Source organism: Elephantulus edwardii, unplaced genomic scaffold (genome assembly GCF_000299155.1).
Source record: "Elephantulus edwardii isolate Elephantulus edwardi_28Jun2011 unplaced genomic scaffold, EleEdw1.0 scaffold00025, whole genome shotgun sequence".
Lineage (NCBI taxonomy): Eukaryota > Metazoa > Chordata > Mammalia > Macroscelidea > Macroscelididae > Elephantulus > Elephantulus edwardii.
The window spans coordinates 16,637,774-16,650,825 of NW_006399775.1; the positions used below are offsets into that span (position 1 = coordinate 16,637,774).

General features: G+C 38.3%; 1 protein-coding gene across 2 annotated transcripts in view; it reads left to right on the forward strand.

Annotated features, from left to right (window-relative positions):
* The window catches only part of ACER3 (alkaline ceramidase 3), a 151,380-nt gene that overhangs the window by 119,743 nt on the left and 18,585 nt on the right, over positions 1–13,052 (forward strand). For both annotated transcript variants that reach the window (XM_006882873.1, XM_006882874.1), the window contains one exon: positions 6,760–6,818. In XM_006882873.1, coding sequence (XP_006882935.1) covers positions 6,760–6,818 — 59 coding nt within the window. The remainder of the gene's footprint in view (positions 1–6,759; positions 6,819–13,052) is intronic.

A 13,052-nucleotide genomic window follows, 5' to 3' on the forward strand; every position in this document is an offset into this window, starting at 1 on the left:
ACACAATGATCACAACAACAGAAGAGGATTTGGGGAAGGTTTCACTCAAGATATGGCATTTGATACTCTATAAGACAATTATTGTTGAAATAGAAAGATAACTAGTAAAATGTATATGTGGATCCAAGAGGGGAGGGTGGGAGTAGAGGGGTGAGGATGGGCAAGGGGTGGTAATCCTTCTCAGCATGATATCCTTTCCCAAGGACTGGTTCCACCTGGCAACATGCCTAAAGTACGTGAGACAGAGCTTCAAAATCCCTGCCTCCAAGGAGCAACCTGATTTCACCCTCTCTAGGACAGACCTGTTTGTTTTCTTGGCAGTCCGTGTTCAGTACTTTTCTCCAGCACCACAACTCAAAAAACATTGATTCTTCTTCTGTCATCCTTAGACATTGTCTAGCTCTCTGATGCACAGCAAGCAATTGGAAGACCATGACCTGGTCTTCCAGTCTTTAGTGCACTTTAGTCTCTAGACTGACATCATTGCTTCTTAACACTCGAGCAGTCCTTGACAGCAGATTTTCCCAATGTAACTCATCTTTTGATTTCCTAACTGCTTCTGTCAAGAGTGTTGATTGTGGAATTCAAGCAAAATGAAATCATTAACCTCAATCTTTTCTCTATCACAATGCTGTCTTTTAGTTCAGTGGTGAGAATCTTTGTCTTCTAGATGTTGAGATGCAATCGATATTAAAGATTGCGGTCCTTGACCTTCTGCAGCAAATGCCTCAGGTCCTCCTCAGTTTCAGTGAGCAAGGTTGTGCCATCTGCATAAAGCAGGTTGTTGATGAGTCTTCCTCCAATCCTGATACATTCTTCATCATAAAGTCCAATCCTGAATGATCTGTTCAGTATATAGATTGAAAAAGCATGGAGAAAGGATACCTCCCTCATGTCCTCCTTTCTCGACTTTGAACCCAGCTTATATTTCTAGCAGTTCTCTGTCAATGTACTGTTCTTACTGTTTTGCTCTTGAAAAGAAAAGGTCTCTTAAATCCATATTATAGAATAAACAATCACAGTTTCCTAGCTCAGTTCCTGCATTTTACAAATGAGAGACCAAAGCCTATAAAACAAGTTGCCTGCTGTCAGGTTCATGCCAGTTCAGTGACTCCATGTGTATTACAATAGATCTTTTCTCCACAGGTTTTCATTGGCTTTCCCACCCTTACCTCCTGCTGGAACTAGGTCACCAGATCTTTCCTGTGCGATACCTCTGACTCAAACTTCCAGCCTTTGAGTTAGCACCTGATATGTTAACTATTTGTACCACCCAAGAACTCCTCAAAATTATATATTGAGGTAATAAACAGGGAGTAAACAGTTCTGGTGGTATCCTACAGAGGGAACTAATGGAGGGTGCTAACCAAAACACCTTATCTGAGTTTGACTCCATCAAGTGGAGGGGGGAGGGGAAATGGGACATTCTCCTTCTGTTACCATTTACAGCCTCAGGGACCTGATGGTTGAGTCATAACCAACTCAACAGTTAGTTTGAGTTTTGTTTGTTTGGGCTTTTTTAAAATTTTTATTGTATTATTTTTACATGTACCGTCAAATCAGATCTGACTGGTACAGGAGGAGATTGCTCCCTCCTTCTCCAGCAGAGCATCTGGTGGATTTGAACCGCGCACCTCTGGGATTGCAGTGCAGCGAGTTTGAGTTTTGAATCACACAGTAGAAAAATCTAGAACTCCTGACTATATAGCCCATTGCCTTTTCAATCAAAAGTTAATTAAAAATTGGGCACTTTATTGCATTAATATCAGTGGAGCCATTACAAATTCCAAATACCTAAAACTCATCATTTTTTACCACAACAGGTTTCCAGTAACAATTTTTTCCATTAATCCCTCCCCATTTCCCACTCTGATGAACTGCTCTTTACCAAGGATCAACTGAATGCCTTTTTCCTACAATGAAAGGCTTGAGCTCCCCCTGGAGGTTAGAGCACAAACTAATAAGTATTCAGATGGATTAGAAAGTAAATGAACCCCCCCTTTTTTTTTTAATTTTATATTGGTTTGCTTACAAAGTTTGTATGTATTGTGCTTCACACTATTTTTCATTCACATTGTTTTTCATACTTATGTTTCTTTTTAAATAATACCAAATTTACAGAAAAGGTGCAAGAATTGATAAGAACCTTTTTCTCCTCTAATTTTTTAAGACTTTGTTACCATCAAGGTAGAACTGTAGTGGCCTAGTGGCAAGAAGCTCTGCAATCCCTGAGGCACGTGGTTTCAGGGCTGCCAGCTTCTCCATGGGGGAAAAGTGGACATTCTCCTTCCATGTGATTTACTGCATCTGAAAACTCTCCAGAGGGTCAGTTCTGAACAGGACACAACAACAACCATCATATATTCCAGTGTTTACTTCTTATAAATAATATGGTCCCACATAACTGTAATAAAACCATTAAAATTTTCATAACCTATTCATGTTTTGCTAGTTAACCCAGTAATTTTTATTTATTGCTTTAGTTCCAAGGATGTTAGCCTCCTAAACCTCCTTTGAAGGAACCAGTGAAGAAAATAAAGTCTTCTCTTGATTATGATCCTAGTACTTTTGATGTAGGCCAGATGTTTTATGTACAACCTATTGCTTTGATTTGCCTGATATTTTCTCTTGGTTTTAATCAGGTTGTGCATTTTCAGTAGGACCAGCACAGATATGATGTATCCTTCTCATGGCATCCTGTCAGGTGGCACCAAAAAAATTTTTTTTCGTCCCATTAATGGTGTTTTTTAAAAATTTGCAAAGATAGAAAAACTATGGTATATTCACACAATGGATTTTATATAGATGAATGTTGCGTCAGAATCAGAGGAAGACTCATGTTATGCAGATAACACAACCTTACTTGCTGAAAGTGAGGAAGACTTTAAATGCTTGCTGGAGAAGATCAAAGATTACAGCCTTCAAATTAAGAAAACAGAGATCTTCACCACTGCGCCAATATATAACTTCATAATGGATAGAGAAGACAGAGAACTGAAACCTGCTCTATCCTGCAAGTAATGGCAAAGACTATGGTCTGGACCATATTGTCCTTTCATCTTTGAGTATCAAGTACCTAGTCCAATGCTTGGCACTTGGTCAGTGTTCAGTAAGTGCTTGGTAAAAAAGTAAAAAAAAGAAAAAAACACCAAAACCCTGGTTTTGGAATTCTTCACTATCTTTTCATTCAAACCAAGGAATACTAGAAATCAGTCTGCTCCATGATAAGCAAAATACTGTATATATGCAGTTTACAAAGTCCTGTATGAAAACTATACCCCATATGTATGTTTTTCACCTCTCAGCTTCATCCATATTCAATTCTTTTCAAAAAGGCATCAAAATATAAACTCAAGGAACATCTTTTTTCTTTTTCTTTTTCTTTTTCTTTTTTTTTGTCTTTCTATTTTTCTGAATAGGCTTTAAATTCTCCTTTCTTGATCAACAAGAACACATCCTACTTTCTTCTTAGGATGTAAGTTCCCAGAGATCTTGGTTTAAATACAGCATATTCCAGGATGCATTAGCAGAAAGAAAACAATAATATTTGCATAGACTTTCTAAAGCTTGGGGATTGAAAAAAATTCTTAAATATAGAAAGAGAAAAATTCACTCTAAAATATATTAGGATATAAAATCTCAAGGAGCAGAAAAGTATGTATTCTGTGGTCCTATTTTTATTCTTCAAATTAATATTAGATTCTAGGAGCCCTCGTGGCATAGTGGTTACTGTCCGGCTGCCAACTGAAAGGGTAGTAATTTAAACACAGTAGACACCCTGCCAGGAAAAGGTATGGCAGTCTGCTTTCACAATTGATTCAGTCACTCGCTATGCATCTGAGAGCTGGACAATAAAGAAGAATGACAGATGAAGAATTGATGTCTTTGAGCTGTGGTGTTGGAGAAGAATACTGAATACTCGATGGTTTGCCAAAAGAACAAACAAGTATGTCTTGGAGAAAGTGCAGCCAGTGTTCCTTAAAGGCAAAGATAATGCTTTGCCTCACATACTTCAGGCATGCTGCTTGGAGAGGTTATTTATTTCTTGGAGGAGACATCATGGTTTGAGAGGTGGAGGATTGGTAAAAGAAAAGACCTTCAACTAGGTGAACTGACACAGTGATGGCTGCATGTACTCAGGTGTGTCAGAAATTGTGAGAATGGCACAGAGTTCAGATTTGTTGTTGACAGGTTTGCTATGAATCGTACTTGACATGTTGGCCAAGTGGCACGGATTTGCACTGCTAACCAAAAGTACACAGTCTGAATCCACCAACTGCTGTGCAGGAGAAAGAAAGGCATTAACCTCCCATGTGACTCCTACTAGAGGGTCAGCTATGAGTTGGTTCCAACTCAATGGCACATAACAATGTCTATGAAGATTACAGTCTTAGAACCCAATGTTGTTATGTACTGTGGAATCAGAACCAACTCATAGTTGACCCTTCACTGGGTTTTCGGTGGCAATAAATCACAAGGGAGGAGATTGCCCATTTTCTCCCATGGAGTAGCTAGTGGATTCAAACCACATGCCTTTGAGCTGACAGTGCAACACCTTACCACTAAGCCACCAGAGCTGCCTTGGAACCCTGTGGAGCTTGGGAAATCAAGCTTTTATAGATGACAGTTTGCCAGCTGAAAATCATCAATCTTTGTAAAGTAAAAAAAAAAACAGGTATTGGATAAACCACTAGAAGGGAATGGGGAAGAGGGAAGCTCAGGGGGTAAGTGAATCCATTTGAAAAAGCCTTATCGTACCTCCACAATATAGGTTCATTCCTCATCATTTAATATGTTCTAATACTCCCTGAATAATCCGTTTCCCATGACTTCTGTATAAAAACCAAACCCACTCACCACTGTCAAGTTGGTTCCAACTCATAGTCTTCTCCTTGAAGACTGTATGTAAACCTATTCAGAAGACTCACATCTTTCTTTTGAAGAACAGCCTGTGTATTCCAACTTCCAGCATTTTGGTTAGGAGCCCCATAACATGTTAAACTACTCCACCAGGGACCCTTTGCTTCTGTATGCTGATGATTTATAAATCAGTTTCTCAACCCAAATTTTTCTTCTATGCTTTAATCCCAGATAATCTTAATTTCTCCTAGAGTTTTCTACTTGGATATTTCACTGGCATTTCAATCTCTAAATATACCCAGAAATGAACTCATCATTTTTCTCTCCACTATGTATTCTCTCCAGTATTACATATCTCAGTAATGGTTTTACTGTGTCTAAAGTGCTCCGATAGGGAGCTGGGGTGGGTTAGTGGTAAGAAAGTGTGCTTCCAGTGGTTCAAATCCACTACCAGCACCTCTGAGGGAGGTGTCGTTTAACACCTCTGAAAGACCTGCTGGAGGGTCAGCTACGGGTTGGTTCGGCCTCTACAAAGCACACTCAGCGAAGGAGTCTGGTAACACAGTTCGTGACACGGTGAGCTGCTACCTGAAAGGCCAGCAGTTTGAATACAGCAGGCTCTCCACAGGAGAAAAGCAGATACTCTTTTGCCCTGTCTTTCAGAAAGGATATATATTTACCAATAATGAGAGCCAATTGTCTTTGGGTGGGGCAAGGGTGGTCATTGTAAGGTACAGAGGCTTTTCCTACCCATCTATATGTTGACTGTTTTTTATACTCATGCAGGCCCAAATCCTCCAACCTGGGTACAATCCTTCACAACAACCAAAGCAGACAAAACAGTCCCTGTTTTAACCCTACTGTATCCACGGTGGTAGAACACTATGCTCACCCTCAGGCAGGCCTGCGTTAACCTGGGTCTGTTTGGTACTCATACTATTGCATTCCCCAGGGCCTAGTGTAAGGCTCAATAAATATTTCTTGGATTCTATTTAATAGAGAAAGACCACTAGTTGTTTTTATGGATGATATTATGTCTATGAATATACTGAGGAATGCTGTGGCTTCATGGTAAAGAATTGTGCTCCCAACCCAAAGACAAGCAGTTTGAGTCTAGCAGCTGCTCTGTGGGAGAGAAGATGGGCAGTCTCCTGTGAGATGAACTGCCACAGAGAACTCACTGGAGGGTCAGCTATGAGTCGGTTTTGATTCAGCAGCACGTAACAACAACATGTACATATTAGAAGATCCTGGAGGTAAGAGATAATAAAGCAGTAGGCAAGAGTCAGATCAAGGCCTCAAATATCATGCTACTTTAACCTGTGGTACAGATGTGGTCTGCACAAGAATGAAAATACTCAAAATTTGTGTTTTAGAAAAAATACTTAGACAGCACTATGGAGAACAGATTGTTGGTTTTGTGTCATCAAGTCAGAAACAACTCATAGCTGAGTCTCCAATGAGTTTTTAGACTCTTAATCATGAATAAGAGGAAAGCGCCCATCTTTTTCCTGTGGATTTGAGCCATGTGCTTTTGGGATGCCAGCACAGCTCCTGACCACGAGGCCACCAGAGTTCCCTATGGAGAACAGATAAGAGAATAATAAAACGAGATTTAAATTTTTACCCTTGGGTCAATTTCCAAGGTAGAAGTAGCCATCGAATGCTTCAAATCAAAGAGCGAGACATGAAGGGAAAGGCACTGTACAACAGGGATTTAATGAAACTTTGATTGCCTTAATTATAATTCATTATTTTTTTTAAAAAAAGTGTTATTTAAAATGAAATGAAAGATAGGAAATGTTTACAGTTAGCCAGGAGAATTATTTTTGTGGACAAAGTACATTTCCTCTGCCAAAAAAGAATGATCTACTAACTTCATTTTCCTTTCTTATTCAGGTCATGTATGGAATGTTGGTTTTCACATTAGTACTACGATCTATTTATATTGTTACATGGTAAGTAGTTTGGATCATCAACACTGTGATTATTGTCAGACTGGTAACAGTAAAACTATGACCTAAATTAACATAAAAATTCAGCTCCATCCAACATTATGGAATATTACAGAATCACTGCTTCTTTTAGTAAGTTTTGGTTTGTTTGGGGTTTTTTTTACATGGAGCGATGGAAGTGTTTATTTTATTTTTTTAATTATTATTAAATTTTACTAGTTTTAATGAACATTTACAGAGATTTTGGGTTCTCATTCATTCGTTGTTGCACTGTTTTCTCTACCCTCCTCCCCAGTTCGTTCTTCTTCCCCCCCCCCCCGAATGTCTGTTTTAATTGTCCAATTGCCACAGTGCTTGTCAAAGTCAGTTCTGATTAATCTCCTTTGTCAGTGTGCCCTTTGCCATTCCCTGTCACTCCTCCCTGAGAGAGACTTCACCCTGATTCATAAGGAAAAGGGGATGGCATATTCTCTTAGCTACTTCCTGCTGAAAAGGGACATTGTGGGTTTCAGGGTGAAGATCTTCTCTCACTACTCTAAAGGGCCCCTTTGGCAGTAGGAAACACATAGACTATTATGGAGATTGATTTTGTAATTTAGATGCACTGTTATTAATTGTGCTTAGCCGTACATGTTCATATCCTTGAAGATGTATCATGGAGGTGTTGCAACCTAGAAGACACAAATTTAACTAACAAGTTAAAAGTACATGAGTCAAAAATTAACAAGCAGTAATATTCCGAGTAGAGGTTCTAGTAGTGGCACAAATCAAGTTACAGAGGGAAGGTGGTTCTTACAATAAAAGGCCTATAGACTAGCACTTTGTCTGTTATAGAGTACAGGTTAGGAACCACAAGATGTAGAGGCTCAGCTATGTCATTTATGCTTCTTAAGTCCTGGAGCAATTTCCATCTACCACTGGGCTGTTTTACAACTCGGAAGTTCACATGCAAGGTAGAGGTGAAGTAAGGAACTGCTTATGAGGTTTTCCGTCCATTCCAACAACTAAGAGATAGTGTGAAGAGTTGGGACCTCAGAAGGATTTTAGGACCAATTAGTAGGCTCTGTGTCCAGGAGAAAATGAATATACTTACCAGTAATGTTAATGCTCATCCACGGCTCTTCTGGGAGGATCTAAATAGTTGAAGCGTCCTCCTTTGTTTCCAGCTGGGAGCTGGGGCCTGTCAGTCCTGTCAGCCACAAGGACCTGATGTGGGCCACCTTGGCCAAGTGTCCTTCAGAGCCACACTTAAAGCAAATGAGTGGGAGCTTCCTCTCTACTCCCTTGCCTATCTGTGGCTCTCGTCTGTGACACTGTCTGCTGAAGTGGCCCAGCTTTTCACAGTGGAAGCAATTCTGACCTCCTTTATTACCTTTGGGTGACACTGTATATGAGTAAGACTTCCTTTTCCTGACACAGGCCCTAAACTGGCAGCAATAGCTGCCTTGGTAAGTTTTTATCAGCATGAAAATAAGAGTTTTAAAATCAAAGAAAAAGGAGGAAAGCTATATGTGATGACTTCCTTTTGAATATAATATTTTGAATATTTATAGGGCACATTTATATTTTAAAACTTGAAAAAATCCTCTCTTTTTTAATAGACTAGCAAACTATACATACAGTGAGGAGAATTGTCAGAGAGGACCACTGATGTCACAAAAAGCAGTGTGCCATAAAACATCATTTGGGAAACATTTGGTTTCTATAGTGTATGAAGATTAAATAAGATATGGCATGTGGCCTGGCCATAAAAAACAAACAAAAAGCCTCTACCATCAATTCAACTCCATCTTAAACCAACACTATAGGAAAAGAGCAGAATTCCCCTATAAGGTTTCCAAAGGCTGTAAACCCTTACAGAAGTAGACTTTTGTGGGAAGCCAAATTTCCTACTAAATATCTGTAATAAACCAAATGCTACTTTAGGTTATGAGGGAGGCTGATACAAGCTGGAATTCACCCTGAAGCACTAACGCAATCCTTAAATGTTTACAGGGGTAGACACTAAGGCAATCCTGAAGCCTTTACAGGATTCGGGCATTGTATTTGTTCACCCCTCCCTCCTGAATCAAGCAGAAGGTCTTCAATAGAAAGAGCTTAGATTCATTTGTATTGAATTCTCTTGGTGCTTTTTCTCCCTGGCGATTTTCAATAAAGACACAGGGAAGCTAAGGTCAGCGCTTCAGTTGTTGAAGAACTGTTCACCTCCTGCTGTACCTGGTTTTTCTCCTACATTCTTGGTGTTGTGTCTCATTATTATAATACTTATAAAAATACTTTACCCTCGGTCTGCAACAGACTTACATCTTTCTCCTACAGAGTGACTGGTATGTTCGAACTTTTGATTAGCAATCAAGTGCTTTAATCACTACACCACAAAGTTTCCTCTTAATTATACCTGTAGTGCAGGAGATGTGGTTTGCAAAAGAATGAAAAGGTTAGAAATTTGCATGTTATAAAGATAACTTTGACAGTACTATGGAAAATAGATTGTAGTGTACTGTCAAGTCGGAATCTATGACCCTCCAGTGGTTTTCAGAGGCAGTACACGGGAGAAATATACATTATTATTATTATTATTATTATTATTATTATTATTAATATAATTGATATTATTCTAGTATTACCAAGTGGTTCAAATGGTTAAGAGCTCAGCACCTACCTGAAGGGTTGGTGGTTTGAGCTCACGCAGAAGTCCCTTGGAAGAAAAGCCTGGTGCTGTGTTCTGAAAAGTTAGCAGGTGACAACCGGATGGAGCAGAGCTCTGCTGTGACATCTGAGGTGCCAGAAATGGGGCACCACAGGCAGTTCTCACATAATGCGTTTTGTTTAACAACTTGGTCTTTGGAACTTCACAGTGTCAATAGTGAGGAATGGGTATAAACATTTCAGTTTGCTTCTGCACTCAGCGTAGTTCTATAGAGATTCATCCAAGTTATTAAGTATATAGACAGTTCATTATTTTTTAAAATCCTGAGTAATATTCATTGGCATGCTTCAATTTAATAAACTGCCTACTGAAGGGCATCTGAGTTTCCAGCATGGGTCTATTGTGAATAAAGCTACTGTGACCATTTGTGTATCAATTTCTGTATGAACAGTAATTTTCATTTTTTTAAGACTAAATGTTCAGCAGAGGAATTGCTATGCTATATGCCTGTTAAATGTTTAGTGGTTTGTTTTCTTAATAGTTCTTTTCCAGAGTGACAGTGCCATTTTATATTCCCATGTGTACTGTATGAAGCTTCAATTTCTATCTATCTTCACCAGCATTTGATAGTCTAATTTTTATTTCAGCCATTCTCATAGATAATATAGTGGTATCTCATTGTGGTTTTAATTTGCATTTCACTAATGACTAAAAGGGGAGGTATGCCTGCTAACCAAAGGTGAGTAGTTCAAACTGACCAGTCATCACTTTGTAGGAGAAAGGTGAACAGTCTCCTCCCATAAAGATTTACAGCCTTAGAAAACCATGGGAAGGCTGTTATGAGTTGGGATTTAGTGAACAGCAGTGGGCTTGGGGTTTATTTGTTTTTAATTACTGGAGATGTTGAGGTTCTTTTTGTGGGCTTATTTTCCATCTGTATCTCCTCTATGTGGATTATCTATTCCAGTCTTTCACCCATTTCCTCATAGAATTGTTAGTTGGGATTCGAAAGTTTGTTATATATTCTCAGAGCTCTGGTGGTTTAGTCTCTAGAGAGCTGCACTTCTAACCCAAAGTTAGTGCCTCTCTAGGGGTTGAAATCCACCAGTGGTTCTGTGGGGAAAAGACAGGCAATCTCCTGTGCCATTAACAGACTCAAAAAACCCACTGGGAAGTCAGCTATGAGTCAGTTCTGACTTGTAGAAATGAATTTGAGGTTTTTACATGTATTCTACACATAAGTCCTTTGTTAGATATGCAGGTTATTTTCTCCTGCTTTGTACCTTGTCTTTTTATCCTCTTTATAGGCTCTTTTCATGGAGCAACTTTTGATGAGGCCCATTTTAAATCAGTTTTCTCTTTTAAGTATTATGTTGTTCATATCAAACTCTGCTCAATACTTTCTGGGTTCTTTGCTCTGCTGTACAAGTTTTCAAATCACATAAACAGAATTTTCTCTTATTTTTCCTTTAAAAAATATTTTAGCTATTCAGATTCTTTGCATTTTTTTATGTATTTTAGAATAATGTTGCCTGTATTTCAAATCACTGGAATTTTATAAGAATCAATTTAATCCTGCTTATAAGTTTGGAGAGAATTGACATGTTTATTCTTTTGAGTCTTCCAATCCATGAACATGGTATGTCTCACCATTTATTTAGATCTTTTCTTTCTTTCATCAGTGTTTTGTGATTTTTCAGAATATAAATTCTGCACATGATTTAGTAGAGTTAGACTTCAGTGTTTTTTTTAAAGTCAGTATCAATTGCATTGTATTGTCTTAATTTTAGGTTCTAAATACTTATTGATTGTATATAGAAATACAATTAATTTTGAAATGTTTATCTTTCATCTTACCACCTCGATGAATTCACTTGTTAGTTTGTAGGATTACTAGGGGTTGTGTTTGTTTTTTCAAAGATTTCTTGAAATTGTCTAGGTGAATAATCATTTTGTCTGTAACTAGGAATAGTTTTCTTTTTGAAGAACAAGCTTCTTATTTTCTTTTCTTACTTTATTTACCTTACTAGATCCTCTAGAATGACGTTGAGTGGCTACTGCATTTTTCCTGCCTTCAGTATGTCACCATTAAGTACAGTGTTAGCTGTACAGTTTTTTGTTTTTTTATTATTATTAAATTTTATTTATTTTAATGAACATTTAAAGAGATTTGGGGTTTTCATTCATTCATTGTTGCACTATTTTCTCTACCCTCCTCCCCAGTTCATTCTTCTTTTCCCCCCCTTGAAAGTCTGTTTTAATTGTCCAATTGCCACAGTGCTTGTCAAAGTCAGTTCTGATTAAGTTCCTTTGTCAGTGTGTCCTTTGCCATTCCCAATCAGCAGGAAGTAGCTAAGAGAATACGCCGTCCCCTTTATGTACAGTTTTTTTTTAATGTTCTTAAATAATCTACCCTGTTGTTGTATGCCGTAAATTGATTCCGTTGTACTGGACTTGACACACATGACTGCCTAGGCTGTAATTTTTATGGGAGCAAGTTATAGATGTCGTTCCTGAGGAGCAGCTGGGAAGTTCAGAGTGCTGACCAGTCGGTTGGCAGCTCAGCACCATTGTACAGCCAGGACTCTTAATTGCTCTCTGTTTATTTTATGAGAGTTCTGTAATGAATGGGTGTTTAAGTTTGTCCAATGTTTTTTTCCACATCAATTGATAAGAGCATGGGAATTTTTTTTCTGTAGCTTGGCATGATAAATTTTCTTAATTTTCATATATTGGATCAGCCTGGAATAAACCTCAGTAAATCTTTATTAGAGGAGATGGCTGATCTTTCTCCCAAGGAGCACCTGGAAACCATCAGAGAGGTTCAGCCTCTGAGTTAGCAGGGCAACTCCCTATCTACTACAACACCAGAGTTCTCTTTAGAGATAGATAGACAGGCAGATAGATAAGAGAATGATAACCAAAAAGTCAGCAGTTCACATCCACCAGGCCACTCCATGGGAGAAAAACAGCCTCCTCCAGTAAAGATTTATAGCCTTGAAAACTTGACGGAATCGACTTCCCAGCAGAGAGGGAGAGGAAGAGAGTGAGTTGCTGAATTCCTTTTTCATATTTTATTACAGGCTTTTGCATGTACATTTGTGAAAAATATATTCTGTAATTTTGTGTAGCTTTTTTGGTCTTTTGGCTTTTTGGGACTATCATGTCTTGGTATCAGAATAATACTAAATTAATAAAATCAATGAGGAAATGTTCCATTGCCTCTATTTTCTGGAATTGATGATATTAAATTGGTACTAATTATTTAAATGTTTGGTATAAATTCTCCAGTGAAACTGGTCTGATGATTTATTTTTTTAGAAGTTTTTTAAGTTACAGAGTTAATTTCTTTCATAATTATATTGAAATATTTCATATTGGGTGAGCTGTGTTAGGTTGTTTTCTGAGGCAATGGCCCATTTCATCTTCAGATTTTTATAGGCAGAGTTCACAGCATTCCCTTATTTTCCTTTGGATGACTGCCTTCCTGCAGCTGGCAATGTGTGTTTTCTGTCTTAATCTCTTTGATAATTCTTGATAGTTGTTGTTGTTGTTATGTGCTGTTGAGTCGCTTGCGACTCATAGCG